This window comes from Scleropages formosus, chromosome 11, assembly GCF_900964775.1.
Source record: "Scleropages formosus chromosome 11, fSclFor1.1, whole genome shotgun sequence".
Lineage (NCBI taxonomy): Eukaryota > Metazoa > Chordata > Actinopteri > Osteoglossiformes > Osteoglossidae > Scleropages > Scleropages formosus.
The window spans coordinates 25,937,402-25,954,500 of NC_041816.1; the positions used below are offsets into that span (position 1 = coordinate 25,937,402).

Below are 17,099 nucleotides of genomic sequence, written 5' to 3' on the forward strand. Positions count from 1 at the left end.
CAAGGACAATATAGTATTTAACAGAATAATATAAGTACTATATAGGCAAATTGCAAAATCATCAGTCCTGTTTATTTAACTATAATTGAGTGCTATACATGTGTTAGAATAATAATAAAAAAAAAAAAAATTAATGAGATGCATTAAAAAAGACACCAAACAAAATTATTTTCCTGTTTACTAAATAAATCATACAAGTTCAAAACTTCTGCAGAGTAAAACAGAGAAAGCAAAACAGCGGAAACAAAGCTCGCGTTCGAATGGAACTTCCATGGGAATCGAAAGATACGGACCGAAGGGGAAACACACAGCGAGAGAGTCGTTATCTATATATCATGAACAAAATGCTGTCAATTTTACGAAACCAATTTTTTTTAACCTTTAAAATTTTTGTCAAGAAAAACTGAAAAAGTTTTTGACCCCCCACCCCACCCCACCCCACCCCACAGGTTTCTCATTCCCCAGTTTCTCTTTACAGAAATACAGGGATACTTCTTCCATATAAAAAGAGCAAAGTTCAACCTTGTTCAAGGATCAAAAATAGGAACGATTCTTTTCGACATCTGAACTTACAAGACCGTATGGCTGCTGTGCCACAAGATTCGAGAATATTACAGTATCACCGGAATATCGTACGAAGTATCTCAGCCCTGAAATTTGCCGAAGGGTTATTACCACAGCCTTGGACAAACACCACACCACAGCACCACAGTGTTTACATGCTTTTACATGCTTGCACCTGTCTGTCAACTTGGCGTTTCACGTTCTCCAACACCGCCGCTCCAGCGAGGCCACGCGAGGCCGTCGGCGGCTCCAGACCTCACGGCCGGCCCAGATACCTGAAGGTAGGACCAAGCGAACGAGTCAAAGTGGCGATCGGCTCAGGTTTTGCGTGCGACACGTCTTTCCATGTCAATACCTTGAAAGATCTGGTCTCAAACTGCTAAAAAAGGTGTTTTCTGCCAGCCGTACTGGACCTTTCAGCCAGATCTGGAGACAACAGAGTTTGAGAGCTGGAGGGAGACCATGCTGGTGCTCTTCAATGCATAAAAAACACGGAATCTCCACATAGAAAGAGGAATACAGGTGAGGCTCAGGCAGCTGGGTCGGTTCATTGCAGGATCCGATCTTCTCCCGAAACTGGACCTCGGGAGGGGTCTGCAAAGAACGGAATCCTCCAATAAACCTCTCCAAAGCTCTGTCGAAAACCAAGCGTGACGGATAATAATCTGCGCGGGTTGGGAAAGAGGAAGGTGCCACAGTCCAGCATCCAGACACAGGAAGATGGTCTTGAATGGGTGAGGGGGCGTCGCCTTTGTCTACGTCCCATCAGAAGCCCTCCAGCGACGTATACTAAGCGTGCGTGTCGGGTACGAGCTGAGGTACCATCTGGAAGCTCGCTGCTGTTCGGGATCAAACGCAGGATCTTTTAGGGTCCAAGAGCAGGGCATGAAACCCTTGATATTGCACAGGGTTTGTGTGGCGTCCACCTTTCCCTTGCCATTCCCCAGCAGGAGAAAACAAACAAACAGCCTTAAATACATCATCTGAGCAATGATACCTGACAGTAAAAACTCTATTTCTAAATGAAAATATGCCTTTTTTTTTTTTTTATTTGACAGATTAAATAAGCTGATATTTGAAGAGAAAATCCTAGAAAGAGAAAATTATTTTTGGTAATAAATAAAAAAAAAAAAAAAAAAAAAAAGCCCTCAGACCTGCAGTTTCCACTAAGAGTTACCCCCGGAGGACGAACACAAGGTGAAAACGGGGTAAAATGCTGATGGGGTGTATTAATAAAAGAAAAGTATCATTTCTCTTCCTGTCCTCCTTTCTCCTGCAAGTCATGAATCTGACAGTGAGAGACAGTCAGCAGTTCTGTCAGATGAAGTGTGTGTGAGTGTGTGAGCGTGTGTGCGCGCCAGCGAAAGCCGATCAATCAGTGCATCGCGTTCACGTTTGCGAGGCTATCAGTGTTCATGACTCTGTCCAGTGCGGCGGTCAGTCTTCATCACTCAGTCGTCACCTGCATCTGTCCACCACAGGTGTGTTTTGGTAGCGGTGCCGCCAACCGAGCGTGTGTGGCGAGCGGGGGTAAGGGGTGCGCTGAATGGCGTGACTGTGTTGCCATCGGTGCGATAGAGTCACTCAAGTCGTCAGCCTGAATAATTCCGTATTAATGAATCAGCCCTGGGTGCAGATATGCGTAAGTGGGTGCGTGTGTGTGGGGGTGTGTGGATGGGTGTTGTGCATCTGTCAGGCTCAGGACAGGAAGACAGACATGGTGTGTACTTTAGTGTGTCTGTGTTTTTCGTGCAAGAGGGTGAGCATGTGCGCCCCGTGTGTGAGTGTGTGTGTGAGAATGTGTGAGTGTGTGCGTGCGTGGTGGGGGGTGGGCTCTGGTTTTGCCTCCAGCTCAGGAAGACATGCACTGCACGTGGTCGGGACCCGTGTCCTCGTCGTTGGAGGATTCGGCAGAACTCCAGGACTCGTCCGTGTCCCCGTCCGCCCGCCGGCTCTGGAAGAGAAGGAACGCGTCGCCCTCAACGCAAACGGCCGCTTTGACCCCACACCGCTACCGGTGTAAATGGTGAAACGCACGCGCCTGGTGCTTCTCGCTCACCCTCTGCGGACGCCTGTGTCTCATGTGCCTCATGAGGAACCAGAGCAGCTGCGTGTCATACGTATCGCCGTGACGCACGCTGTCTTCATCGCGCTCACGCTTGTTCTTCTTCATCACCTGCGCCGCCAGCGCCACCACAGCATTAGCACAGATGACATCATCAGAGAAACAGAGACACTCACACTGCCCACACATGATCTGGTAAACACACTGCTGTAGTAAGAACACGAGTCCGCACACATTCGAGTGTCTGTATTACGGGACACGTGTGTGAGAATACACAGTGGTCACTAGTACCGCACCTCTTTGAGACCCTTCAGGCCGGTGGGGGTCTGGGCTGTAGGGGCCCACAGTTTAACATCATGATCCAGGCCACTGGTGGCTAAGACAGGAAGGTAGGGGTGGGGTTCCAGACAGTTCACCTATACAGGGACAGAGAGACGGACAGAAACAGAGACAAAGGACAGACAATCAGTAGTTTTTTTTTTTTTTTTGCTTTTATTCTATGCTTATTCATTTAAACTGGCTCTTGAAGTGAATTGTTTTGAAGAGTGCTGTGTTTCCTTAGGTAATACACCGGCTCCTCGCGTTACAAAAGTAAGAGTGATGAATTTTCAAAGATAAAAACATTGTTTTTATTTAAAATATTAAATAAAACAATTGTTTATTTATGTTTAACTGCATTTTCTTCTAAAATTTGCATTGCGAATCGACACCTGTGTTTCCACTTCCCGCCACTAGTTGGCAGCAAATCACACAGAGAGCAGGATTGTGGGAGCGCTTTAGACCAAATCACTTCTCCGTCTGGCGTTTTTATGAGTGACTGTGGATGCTGCGCAAGGTTATGGAATAAAACAGTAAAAAATTGGAGCCTGTAGGGTAAAAAAAAATTATTTTTTCTAGTCAATCTATTTTTAATTTTAAGAAAAATCTTGAAATAATCATCTTAAAGCGTATTATTTATGTGGCACAGGGGATGATATTTGGTGGAAAAACAGTCAGTGATTTTGAATTCGATAGCGATTCGGAATAATCTGACTTTGAAGAAAGTTTACAATCCAATAGCGAAATCAACAAATAAATTAATGAGTAAGGACATGTTTTATTAATTTATTTTTGCACCATTGCGAGTTACAGTGAACATTTTTTTTTTAATGTAACATAAAGCAAAAAAAAATAAAAAATCATTAGTTGCTAATTTAAGTTACATTATTAGCTTCATACACTTGCTGTGGTGTTGGTATTTTTTCTTTTTAGCAAAAAGAATCTTGTATTGCTGCTATTTTAGAATCGAGTTTATGCCGAATAATATTGCTTTATCCGTGACTTTAACGGAACCTAACCCCTAAATGAAATCGAGGGATTTCAGTATCGTTAAAGTTCAACTGTGAAACAGCGGCGTGAGGGACTTTCGATTTACGACCAAATCCGATTCCGAACAGACTCACAGTCCCAAAAGTTCATAAGCGGAGGAGCCAATGTGTAGCCTCTTTTCCACCCCCGTTCTCTCACCACTCCTCCTCTGTCCCCCTCCATGAACTGGACGATGCGAGCCGAGTTCTTTTCCCATAGGTAGATGTGTCCGCAGTCGCTGCCGCTGACCACAAACTCGCTCCGCGGCCCGTAGAAATTCACACCCTTTACTACGGGACAGACAGAAGGAGAGCGGAGCGGAACCTCGCAGAGGCGTACGGGACAAGACGATGCCACACCGGAGATACACAGACCCCCAAAATCCCAACACACTCACCTGTGGCATTGTTACGGTGGCCCTTGTACCGCCGGATATAATCTGCCCCATCACCATGGCTGTTGTCAAACAGGTAGATGTCCTCGTCGTTATAGCTGGCAAGTACCTCTGCCGGATAGCGTGAGCACCACAGGGAACACACACATTACTGATGTATTCCTGGCCACCAATAACCAGGTTTCAGAGCAACGATATGCGTGTGTCGGAGTGTGCCGGAGTGTGTCGCCCCGGTTTACCCGAGCCATTGTGGCTGTACACAAGACAGGTGATGTTAGCCTTGCCCTCGGTGGACACGAGGTGGGACGGGCAGAATTTCTTCATGACCCCGTTGTTGTCGTTCTCGTTGATCTTTCTCTGGTCGTAGACCCTGCGGGAGGAGCGGGAGGCGTGAGGAGCGAGGGCTCTACATTCGCTTGGCAGGGCCGTAGGAAACAACCTCGCGATGTGCTTACATTCCACTGCTGAAGGATTGCGGCTGAACTACGGCGACTTTTTTTTTTTTTTTAAAACTTTTTTCCCTGCAATACATGGAGTCAGAGCAGTGTGACACAAGAGGAGAAGCATGGTAAAAGGCGGGGAGAGTGTGACGGACAGCTGACATTACTATAGTAAAACCGGGGGAAAAGACGTAATGATGACAAAATCTACTGAAGCTTCTGCTCCAAGAACAAGATGACATTGTGCTGGAACGTGCAAGTGTGTGTGTGTGTATGTGAATGTTATTTCACCATGACACACTGTCTTCTAGAGGAAAACCAATTAGCGGCATGGGCATACCTAACATACTGGTCTCTCCCACCCACGGCAAAGTGGTGTGCGTTTGCCGGGTTCACGAAGATGGAGTAGAGCCCCACTTTCCGATCGCCCTCCTTCACCACCACCAGTTTCCTGTTGACAGATTAATTTATTATCAATATTTATTCACTTAGCTGACATTTACATATTTAGCAGATGCTTTCCTTCAAAGCGGCTTCCAGTGAATTCTATGCAGTGTTATCAGCCCACACACCTTATTCACCGCGGTGACTTACACTGCTAGATGCACTACTTACACTGGGTCACTCATCCATACAACAGTGGAACACACACACACACACTTTCTCTGTCACTCACACACTATGGGTGAACCTGAACAGCATGTCTTTGGAGTGTGGGAGGAAACCAGAGCACCCAGAGGGGACCCATGCAGACACAGGGAGAACATGCAAACTCCACACAGACTGAGTGGGGCTCAAACCCATGTCCTCTCACAACACCAAGGCGCTGTGAGACAGCAGCACTACTCGCTGTGCCACCATACCACCGCTGGGCCACTTAGCTGACATTTCTCTGCAAAGCAAGTAAGAACAGGTCAACTGGAAGTGTGGTGGTCGGAGCTGCTGCCTTTGGACCCAAAGTTCGCTGATTTGAATCCCGCCTCCAGCTGTAGAACCCCTGAGAAAGGTACTTACTCTAAATTGCTCCAGTAAAACAACCCAGCTGTATAAATGGGTAAAAACTGTATGGAGCTTAACAGTGTAAGTCACTTTGGAGAAAAGCGTCCGCTAAAAGTAAACAACGTTGGTCTAATCTAACTTCATAACAACACATCAGTTTGGACAAAGGTAGGCAACTGCAACCTTCACTGCCGTGTTAGTTCTGACTTCCATAAAACAAGTCTGAAGTTTACAGAGCAGTTTTAATGGAGTCAGATCGTAATAACCAGATAATCTTTAAGAATCACATTGTTTATATTCCCCAATATGCCATCTCCCAGGCACAAGTGAACCCTCTCTTCCAGAGGTTTATTTCCACCGATGTTACAGCTGGAACAACAGCTTTATTATCAACCATTATTAGCTCCTACCTCCTGTCTTACAGTGCTACGTTTGTTTACTATGGTACTTACCAACATTCTTTAATTTATACCCATATGTGGCAGTAGGAGGCGTAGTGATTACAGTCACTGCCTTTCTGTTCCAAGTTTGCAGGTTTGGGTCCCACTTCCTGCTCTAGTACCCTTAAGTAGGGTTCTTACCCTGAACTATTCCAGTAAAAAGTACCCAGGTACGTATATGAACCGGTAGTAAGTCAGTAAGTAGCTTACGAATGGCATCAGATCAGTCAACAGAATGTGAATTTAAAAAGTCACTTAATTCACCCGTTTGAAATTCAAATTCAAAAATTTGGGCAGTAGAATTTGGAGCGTGAAATTCCCATGTTTGAATTTGGACATATTGAAATGAGAAACTGATTTCCAGCAAGGAGGAAAAAATAAAATTGTGGTTTTATAAGGTAATAAATACAACTTATTTATTAGTATTAATAAAGTAATACGATCTAATATAATTGACAAATTAAAAAATAAATCGCTGAACTTTGCAGAGTTTATCTGACGGGGTGGGATTGGAAGGCCACACCGGCGGGAGTCCTATTACATCCAGACTTGTTTTCTGTATGGGGGTTCCTTTAAATTCTAACATTGGAATTTCACTCCCTGAATTTTATTTGAATTTTTAAAAGCCGATTTTCCAAATTCAAATTTCAGGGAGGTGAGTTGAAAGGTGAATTTTATTAAATTAAAATTCTAATCTGACACCACACTGTTAAGTTTCCTTGGAGAAAAGCATCGAGGCTAAATGAAGGAATGTACATTTATACAGTAGGGTAATTTTACTGTATCAAGGCAGGGTAAGTACCTCGCGCAGGGATTCGAATCCGGGTTTTTATAGCGAAGGCAACAGCTGCAACCACCACGCCACCTTCTGAACCTACTCTTACTAGAAAAGGGCACCCTCGCTCATTTTTGTCCACCACTCAAGCACAAAGCTTTTTTTCAGCGAAGCCCTAACATTATTATAAGGCTCAAAGTTTCATTCTGGAGACATGATGTGTGTAGCATGTAGTCACACTGCGCTTGAGCCCAGGGGTCTCACGTGGACGGGCGGTCCAGGCGCAGGTCGATGCCGAAGACCACGGCGTCCTCCCCGGCAGACAGAAAGGAACACGGGGAGTCGGGCTCCAGGGCCAGCTGAGGGACAGGGGAGAGGTGGTCAGACCTCACTAGTGTCCCTAGAGCATCACATGGAGCAGCTTCTGTCTTTGGTAGCATTATTAACATCTTCCAAAAAAACATACAGTCTCCTAATAGCAAAGAAATCAGGTAATATTACCTAAAAAGGCTACAGTAAACGTAATTTGGATATAATGCTTGTGATGATGTCACATTAACATTTATTTAGCATTTAGCGGATGCTTTTCTCCATAGTGACAACGTTCATTATCTGCTGCTCAGTGGACACCTTTATCCAAGGTGACTTACGGTGTTAAATACACTACCCTGAAGTCCTTATAAACGTTCACCCTTTTACACAGGAGAGCAGCATCACGCACTCCTTGCCCCCACATACACACACTACAGGGAATTTAAAATCACTACTTAATCCGAAATTAATCTTTGGGCTGTGGGAGGAAACCAGAGCGCCAGGCAGAAAGCAACGCAAACTGAGCAGCACTCGAACTCCTGTCCAATACACGTCCTGTCGCGCATGCAACGCACGCACTAAAGCTCGCTTGCTATACCCTGTGGGCGGCGCCCTTGTGCTGGGCGACCCTCTTGGTGTTCTTGCAGCGCTGCGTTGCGGACAGCTCGGCCACCCGGATCTGGCCGTCCCGTGCACACATGGCCAGGGTGGAGTCTCCGCTGTGGGGCAGGAACTTGGCCTGGAACGGAGAGCAGCGGTCAGCTCCTCCGCGTGGCGCCCCGCCGGGCGACACCCCAGCCACCGATCGCACGCCTCCTCACCTGAAACACGTTGCTCTTGTGGCCGCTGTCGAACTCCAGCTCGGCCCGGCACCGCGCCCAGTCCCACAGGATCACGCGGAGGTCGTCGCTGCCGGACGCCAGGCGTGTGCCCGACGGGTTGAAGTGGAGGGTGTTGACGCAGCCCGCGTGCCGCTCCAGATTGCTCTGCAGCTCGAGCCGCTGCACCAAGCCCCTCGCGCCGCACGCCCGCCGCACAAACTGGGCTCCCCGTCCGATTTCGCGCGCCCGCAGAGACGGCACCGCCCTCCAGGAGGGCACTGCCAGCTCCCGCACCTCTGCCCCCAGCCACGCCTCTATCGCCTGCTCATCTTCCTCGGCGTGCGGCTCCTCCTCCTCCGCCTCGTCCTCCTCCTCCGAGCTGGAGGAGCTGTGTGTAGCCCCGCCCCCGGATGGCTCCCGCTCCCTGCGTCTCTTCCGGGTCTCCCTGGTCCCGTCCCCTTCTGCGTCCATCATCCTCCCGTCCCTCGCGCTCCCGCCACCCTCCCTGGCTTCTTCTTCTTCGCTGCCCTCCATGTTTTCTGCATCCTCTTCCTCTCGGTCGGGACCAGCTGTGCTCCGGGACCCTGTGTTTGGATGGAGGGAAGGAGGGAAGGAAGGAAGCAAACGCTACTTATGGAGAAACACCTGCAATGTTCCGCTCTGAAGCTTCTCAAGATTCAGTTAAAAGTGTTATTTTATGTCCTTATGCTTAGGACAGATGCCAGTCTATTACATAACAGTTGCTGCTTCTGGTGAGAAACCAGTTTAAAATTAAACTGCTGGGTTGATTTATGGTACCTTGCTTAACAATGCTATAGCTGGGATTTGAACCTACAACCTTTGGGTCTAAGGGCAGCAGCTCTAACCACTACACTACCAGCTGTTCCCATTATCCCAGGGTAATTTTTACTGCTTCAATTCATGTTAAGTACCTTGCTCAAGGGTACCACAGAAGATGGGTTTCGAACCTGGGTCTTAACCACTATATCACCTGCACAGCTTGTACTTCTTTTCACAACGATTACAGTATCTGAAGTATCTATACAGTATTACCCTGGAGCAATTCAGGGTAACTACCCTGATCCAGGGTACGGCAGCAGTGGCAGTGATTCGGGCTTGAGCCCACGCCCTTCAGGTTATGAGCCCATGTCCTTAGAAATATATGCCTGATTACCTGTATTTCATTTTATGAAACACATTTACAGCTTGAACTTCCAGCAGATTGTCAACCGTGTTTCGAACTTTACTATTTGTCGCCGCTTTGTTTTTAGATGAAAACTAGCTTGTTTTTAGGTTACATCCAGTGGGAAACGGGTGCAGAGCAAGAATTTACCGGCGTCGTGTTCAGCTGGTGCCCCATCAGGGTTTGCTCTGCTTCTCTCTCCTCGATCAGAGTTACCGGAGTCTGCAGATGGGATGCAGAGACACAAAGATGAGCGAAACACACAGGAAGGTCAAGAAGGTGAGGGAGGATGAGAGTGATCAAAGGGGTGGGGTGGGTTGAGGGGGGGCCTGATTAGTGTTGATGGGAAATATTTACAGCAAATATCTGACACTCTAAACTGCCGTGAAACTCCTCAAAATCTAATTTTTTAAAATTATTATTCATTCAATGGAGATTTTTCTCATTAGGTTTATATATTAATATCTGTACATTATAGTATGTACACTGTTTTACCCCTTCATACAGCTGGGGAATTTTTACCCTTTCAAATCAAGGTAAGTACCCTGATTTAGAGTACTACCAGCGGAATTGAGATTCAAACCCATGTCCTTTGGCTGGAAGGTAACACTGTAACCACTACACTAAGAAATGGTTGAGTGAATATATTAACTACTAACAGGAAATATAAATTAGATAATTTCAATATATTTTACAAGTACTGTATTTCTGAAATTATTCAGAAAATATTTCATCTGAACAGCTGGTAGCGTAGTGGTTAAAGTCACTGCTTTTGGATCCAAATGTTGCAGGTTTGAACCCCACTTCCAGCTGTTAGCACCCTTGAGCAAGGTACTTACCCTAAAACTGCTCCAGTAAAATTACGCAGCTGTATAAATGGGTAAATAATTGTAAGTAGCTTAACATTGTAAGTCACTTTGGAGAAAAGCGTCAGCTAAATGAAAACATGTATTTTATAAATTTTGGGGTTTATAGATTTACATGCACCCAGCCTTTCGGAGCAACTTGTCATAGTTACAGCCAAACTGCCTTCAAACCCTAGAAATACAAGAAGCAGAAATACAAACCCAACGGTGAACAAACACAAAAAAAGCCCAGGTTCTGTGGTCCTTTAACTCGACGTCCCACCCTCTTACCGTTCAGGTCCCCTGTAGCTCGCTCTCCGCTCGCCATCCTGTATGTCCGCCAACACCTGCGAAGGTAAGCCAAGAAGTTATGAAATATTATTAACATTAAACATTTCAATGTCCAGCACTGGCACAACAAAGTGAATTGCAGTGATTTACAAAGCTGTCACAGGATCAGCTCACTATTGTAGGGTCCAAATTCTAGATGGGGAAAGGCACACAAGACACACCAGCCTCTCACAAGAGAGGCATTCGTAACATCTACATTTATTATTTCTCAAAAGCAACTTCCAATGAACTCTATGTAGTGTTATCAGCTCACACACCTTATTCACTGCGGTGACTTACACTGCTAGATACACTACTTAGAATGGGTCACTCATCCATACATTAGTGGAACACACACACTCTCTCTGTCATTCACACAATATTGCGGAACCTGAACAGCATGTCTTTGGACTGTGGGTGGAAACCAGAGCACCCGGAGGAAACCCACACTGACACGGGGAGAACATGCGAACTCTACACAGAGTGAGAGGGGGAATCGAACCCATGTCCTCTCGCACCACCCAGCCGCTGTGAGACAGCAGCGCTACTCGCTGCCCCACCGCGCCGCCCCCATCAACTTGCGCCGGTTTGCGTGCGCGCGCTCGCGCTCACTCGCGCTTTATCCCTTCGCCGCGATTTGCGAGGGATCAATTCGTCCTTTCTTGAGAGAAACTCAAGCAGAAACGTGTGTCCTTTTAAATGCGCACAGCGAGAGCGAGTGACTCCCTCTCGAACCCGCGATCGCAACGCGTTCACCTTCGTTCCAACCCACCTGCTGAAATAAACTAGCGCATGATCGGCGAGACCCCCGCGCGCATCTACACGAACAAGTCAAGTGACATAATAAACACATTTCCTGCCTTCACATCACCGGGCACGAGGACGAGGACGAGGAGGAGCGTGACTCACTGAGTGCGTGTTGCGGCCGCTAGTCTGCGTCTCATCGTTCTGACACATATTTGTTTACATGCCAGCGAGCTCCTCTCCGCACAAACAAACACGCGCGTGCACACACACACATACACAACAACTCCTAAGGCTAAGTACAACGACAAAAACAACACACAGACACACACCCGCCTCTCTCCGGTCGCACGGTTCGCTGCAGCTCGGTCCGCGATCCTCCGCTTCTACTCCCGATCGCCGCGTCGAAGCTGCATTTTGGGGCTCGGAGAACAGGAGGGAGCGAATACGCCTCGGCCGCGGATGACGGCGAACGGGCACCACGAACGTTCCTCTGCTCCTCTGTTTATGTTTTCATGGGCCTCCGTGGCTCGCTTGACTCTCGCGAGTCCCTTCGCAGCCAATCAGGAGCCACATCCAGGGACACGGGAGTTCTGGGAATTGTAGTTCTGTCACTCCTTCGCGAAGTTTTTCAAGCCAATCACTGTTTGAAATCTTCAAGAAAATAGCACGTGATATTATTATTATTATATTTCTTTATTCACGGAGCTGACCAGTTGTGATACAATGGACTGTTTGTTTCAGCACAGCGGATTTCGTAGTGGATAATGCTTTACCTTTCGATTCAAAGGTCGTAGGTTCAAATCTCACCTGTGTGGCTGTAGTACCCATGAGCAAGGTACTAACTTACTTGCTCCGGCAAAATTACTGAGCTGTATAAAAGGGTAAATAATTGTAAGTGTTGTAAGCTGTTTTACAAAAGGCAAAGAGAAAGATTTAGCGCCTCAATATGTAACATAAAAATATGACTAATTTCTTCACAGCAATTTACAATTTTATGTTACCTGTAATAATTTACGCATTTCATACAGAAAAGCGATTTTTACCGTAGCCATTCATAGTACGTACCTTGCTCAAGGGTACTACAGCTAAAAGTGAGATTCAAACCTGCAACTTCTGGCTCTAAAAAGGCAGCAGCTCTAACCATTACACTAACAGCTCCTCCCTGGGTCCATGTATTATTTTTTAATAATTGAATTTGGTTAAAGTATGTTTTAAAATGTACAGTTCTAATGTGCAACTTTTTTAGCTGTCAATAAAATAATTTGGAAAAAAGAAAATCTCTTGCCGAGTGATTGAGAAAAGCTTAGATATGGCTATTCTGCTACACCAAGGTTATAGCAATCTGCTGTCCAAAATTTTACACCTCACCTGAGACGTGATTACATGGACAGAGAAGAAGAATTTACCCGGTCAATTTAGACCAGAAAGGAGCATTTGCCTGAGTTGACCACTGCTTCCTTCTTAAGGTTTTGGGCAAGCTGAATCCTAACATTATACAATGATTTAGGTAACGAAGTGTATTAACAGCTCCCTTGAGGAATAGGTACTCAGGGTTCCTGTGTACCTTGAGTAAGATCCCGGTATGGAAAGTAGACATCCAACTGCACTCAGTCTTGACCACATTTATTTTATGTCTTGAAGTCTTTAGATTGATTTATTAAAGATGAAAACTCTCCAACTCTTACACAACCAGAAAATACCTCTGACTAAATGCTTATTAACTATCACACAACTATTTTTTAATCTCAGGCAATAGATCAAGAAGCTCCTTCTTTTTTTTTTTTTCCCCTCACAGATCATAATGGATCACCAGCCCACCAAGGGTGCCTGGTTCCACACTGTCCAACTTGACAGGTAAAAGTTTCTCCATTCATCATTTCCAATGATTAAAATCTTTATTCAATAAATAAATGAATCCTGAAAACTGCCATGGCAATAATAAAATCTAAAATAGAAGCTCATCACACCACAGAAACAAACAAGCAAACACAAAGTAGCGTTGTGTTGGAACAGCTGTTTACAACCCATGTCCTTTCAGCCAGACAACATCCTACAACTCCCATCCAGGGTTGCCCACCTCTGGGTGTCCCAGAAGACCCCTGGGGAATACGTTTGCATAAACAGCAGAAACAACCAATCGCATTACGCACACTAATTAATAGGCGCAACTGTGTACAACAACGATTTCCAGTAATGCCCTGAGCACCGCTACAGTATGTAATGTGAATGTAGTAACTGTGAGAGTGAAAGTGGAGGGAGGGAGGGGGTGGGAGGGGCGGGGTGGGGGTGTTGGGGATGGGCTGGGACACTGACAGTAGTACAGGACAGAACAGGACAGGGATCCGCACTCATCACAGGACGATCGGCCACGCGGCTCCCCACGCAGGTTCGCCGCTCTAAGCTCTGCTGGGGGTCACATCTCGGGCGCGTGACAGGTTGCCGGGGTCTTCGCGGGGAACATCGAGCTCCGGCGTCCCTCTCACCCACGGCTTTCAGAGGAGGACGGTGTGTAAAGCTGCCGCTCTGTCCCACAATGAGCGAGGTGAGTAAAAACAAAGTAATTCGTGCATCTTTACCCAACATTTCACAAAGCGGTGTTCTGATTTTTTTACGTTTCTTCTTGGAGATAAATGTATCCATCACTCCTGAAAAATACCTTCCATATTTTTCACGCTAATTCTATTTACTTTAAAATGCCACTGGAGGGAAAAGAGGCTCCTGAGTGTTACCTTGATTCAGTGAGCAACTTCAGCGACTATTTTATTATTATTTATCATTTCTTATGTTTAATGATGAACTTTGTCTAACTGTTTTAACTGACTCCTTTATCCAAGATGACTTACAATGTTCGATAATCACTTTCAGTGACTTACCTGTTTATACAGCTGTGAAAGGTAATTTTTACCGGAGCAGTTCAGGGTAAGCACTGTGCCTTGAGTGGAGTTTAAAGCAAGAAAAGAAGTTCTGGGACACTATCTTTGACTTAGTTTATATAGCCTATAATAATAATAATAATAATAATAATAATAATAATAATAATAATGTGTATCTTGAATGTACAGTATAATGATAATAACAACAATGTTAATAATACATCAAATTAATAAATAAAAAATCAATCAAATCTTTTTTTTAGAAAAATAATAACTATAATAGCTGTTGTCTGAGATAGAAACAATTATTATTATTATTATTATTATTATTATTATTATTATTATTATTATTATTATTGCCTGTGTCAAAACACCCCTGGATAATACAGGAGCGTGCTGATTTCAGCAGTACTATTTTCTACTTTTCAACAGCTGTTACTTATGCTTTTAAGCAGTTTTTTTAAATAGCCTGCACACTTTCATCAACTGCAAAATGAGAATATTAAGTAGGTGGGAGCTGCGTTCATTCACACCCTCAGACAACAGACACGCTTCCCCTTCTGAAAGCCACTTTTATTCTCAGCACGGTGGATGAAAGCGAAAGGCTGCGGTGTTTGCTTTTCTGATTAAGTTGAAATTAGACTCCTGTAGACATTCAATGACTGAGAGACACACAGGGACACGCCGAACTGCTCCTCCCTTCCTTCAGTCCTTGGCTGACCGGATAATTGATTTCTAAATTAATATCTTAAGGGCTTGCCCCCTGATGATCGTGCTCCAGTATTAATGACCTAAGCTAATTAGATTTTAAATGTGCCTGGAGAGCTTTACAAGGACGTTAAAAGAGTGAAGAGACGGCCATCGACTCCAGGATGTCTTCTGTTACGACAAAGGTCAAATATTTTAAAGCTTTGAACATCCTAACATTTGCGTTTATTCATTTAGCAGATACTTTTCTCCAAAGCGACATACATCTCAGAACAATTCAAAAAGTGCATTAGACCAACAGAAGGGGCGATTTGGGTGCAGACACATGATTCTTGTCTATTAACACATATAAATTCATTCCTTGTCAATTACTGCTGTCCCTAATGCAGGGCTACAGTGCTCCAGAGCCTAGACCAGAACCACAGGGCATGAGGCAGAGTATTTTCTTAAGAGGAAACCAGGTCATCACAGGACAATCTCACTCACATCCACACCACTTACATTTATTTGGCAGACACTTTTCTCCAAAGCGACTTCCGATGAACTCTTTGTAGTGTTATCAGCCCACACACCTTATTTACCGCAGTGACTTTCACTGCTAGATACAGTACTTACACTGGGTCACTCATCCATACATCAGTGGAACACACACACTCTCTCTGTCACTCACACACTAGGGGTGAACAGCATTTCTTTGGACTGTGGGAGGAAACCAGAGCACCTGGAGGAAACTCATGGGAAGAACATGCAAACTCCACACAGACTGAGTGGGGATCGAACCCAGGTTCTGTGTGACAGCAGCGCTACTCACTGTGCAACCCACATATAACTGACCTGGATTTGAACCCATGTCTGAACATTTACTGTGTTGAAGCACCTACTAATCTTTATGCAATGATACAGCTGAGTAATTAGTGCAGGGCTATAGTTCCATCACTGGCACTAATGAAAATAACCATTTATGGATATAATCATGAGGTTGGGATCAGAACACTACTCTGCATTTCAAAGCTGTTGGGAGGTGGATCATTCTCTGAGTGCCTCTTGAGCAAATATTGGAGGTTTCACAGGAAGATCAAGGAAGTTTCTTCTCAAGACAAACTATGTAGAATTATTCAGAAGATAAAGCCAGTTTAACAGGATGTTGCGAACACGGTCCATGTACTGTACACACTGACGTGGTGACATGGTGGTTTGAGGGAAGATCGGCACTGATGCAGGAGACTCTGGTCCTTCCTCCTCGTTGGCTTCTGGTTCCTCCTCCATGGAGTGGCGGCAGTCCTCTCTTTTCTGTTTCAGATGAGATCCAGTGAAAAGGACAGCGGCACCCAGGTCCCTACCTCTGAAAACAAAGGTCTGATCCTCCGTTCCTCTCACTTACACTCCCCCGATCCCTCCGTCTCATGCTCTGCCTTTGCTGTTTTCATATCCATAATCAGTTTGGTGTAATTTGCATTCCTCACATCATTTCTTCATCTTCCTATATCCTGCCTTATTACAACCCCCCCGGAGAAGATCAAAGAAGATTTATCTGTCTTGGTCCACCTCCTCTCCATGGCTTTGATAGGCTGAGTGGTTCTTTTCTGGTCGCCAGGGGTTACAGTATGTTCTCTGCCTCTGTGTGTGGGCAGTCAAAGCAGCTGAGACATTAACAGGCAGCATGTTTAATTCATACGGAAAAGGAGATCATGCCTTCTCCAGCAGATACCGGAGAGACGGAAACAGTTATTTTCCCAGTTCCATCACCACATCGCCTCCAAAACAATATTGCTATTTGGTTAATTTCCATTATTATTTTCAAGCTCTTCTCCTTTACCCGTTCAGCTTCTGTACTGCTTTGGCTCTGTCTCTCTTGCGTCACATTCCTCCCCGCGTCCCTCTCTCCTCTGTGTCCTCCTGTGGCTCCCTGTTTTCCTAATGGAAGGCAAAGGGTGTTGCTGGCATGGCACCAAGCAGTGGTGTCGCCAGGAACACTTTGGACACCTCAAGAAATACATATGCGCGCAACGTTTAAACAACAATGGAACAATGGAAACACAGTAACGCACGCAGGGAGGCCTGGTTGCATCCAAACTTGGTAAAGAAAGGACTGGATGGAGTTGTCTCTGTTTCTTGCCACAGAGAGCCTGCCCTGCGTGTGTGTGTGTGTGTGTGTGTGTGTGTGTGTGTGTTTGCTTCTGCATCCGTTAGTCTGTGTTTGGAGACATTCATCCAGTGTGGGTGTGTGTGTCTGTGCACGTGTGTTTGAGATATGCA

The 17,099-nt window shown here is 45.5% G+C and overlaps 1 protein-coding gene across 1 annotated transcript; it reads right to left on the reverse strand.

The window, feature by feature from the left end:
• Nucleotides 1-2,369: 2,369 nt before the first annotated feature.
• LOC108940940 (DDB1- and CUL4-associated factor 8-like) lies at nt 2,370-11,787 on the reverse strand. Its single transcript, XM_029256505.1, has 13 exons — nt 11,592-11,787; nt 10,477-10,532; nt 9,491-9,562; nt 8,158-8,741; nt 7,935-8,075; nt 7,289-7,383; nt 5,151-5,261; nt 4,610-4,740; nt 4,374-4,481; nt 4,136-4,266; nt 2,926-3,045; nt 2,624-2,740; nt 2,370-2,518 (listed from the first exon to the last, which is right to left on the reverse strand). Exons 2-13 carry the CDS (start codon nt 10,511-10,513, stop codon nt 2,417-2,419), a joined length of 1,749 nt encoding a protein of 582 aa, XP_029112338.1. The 5' UTR covers nt 10,514-10,532; nt 11,592-11,787; the 3' UTR covers nt 2,370-2,416.
• Between the last annotated feature and the right edge of the window lie 5,312 nt (nt 11,788-17,099).

Excerpts from the sequence above, each read along its gene's own strand:
- LOC108940940 (XM_029256505.1), bottom strand. The coding sequence starts at position 10,513 with ATGGCGAGCGGAGAGCGAGCTACAGGGGACCTGAACG. Across the intron at positions 4,267-4,373 it reads CCACCGTAACAATGCCACAG|TAAAGGGTGTGAATTTCTAC; the intron begins GTGAGTGTGTTG and ends TCTGTCCCGTAG. Across the intron at positions 2,741-2,925 it reads GCCTGAAGGGTCTCAAAGAG|GTGATGAAGAAGAACAAGCG; the intron begins GTGCGGTACTAG and ends CTGGCGGCGCAG.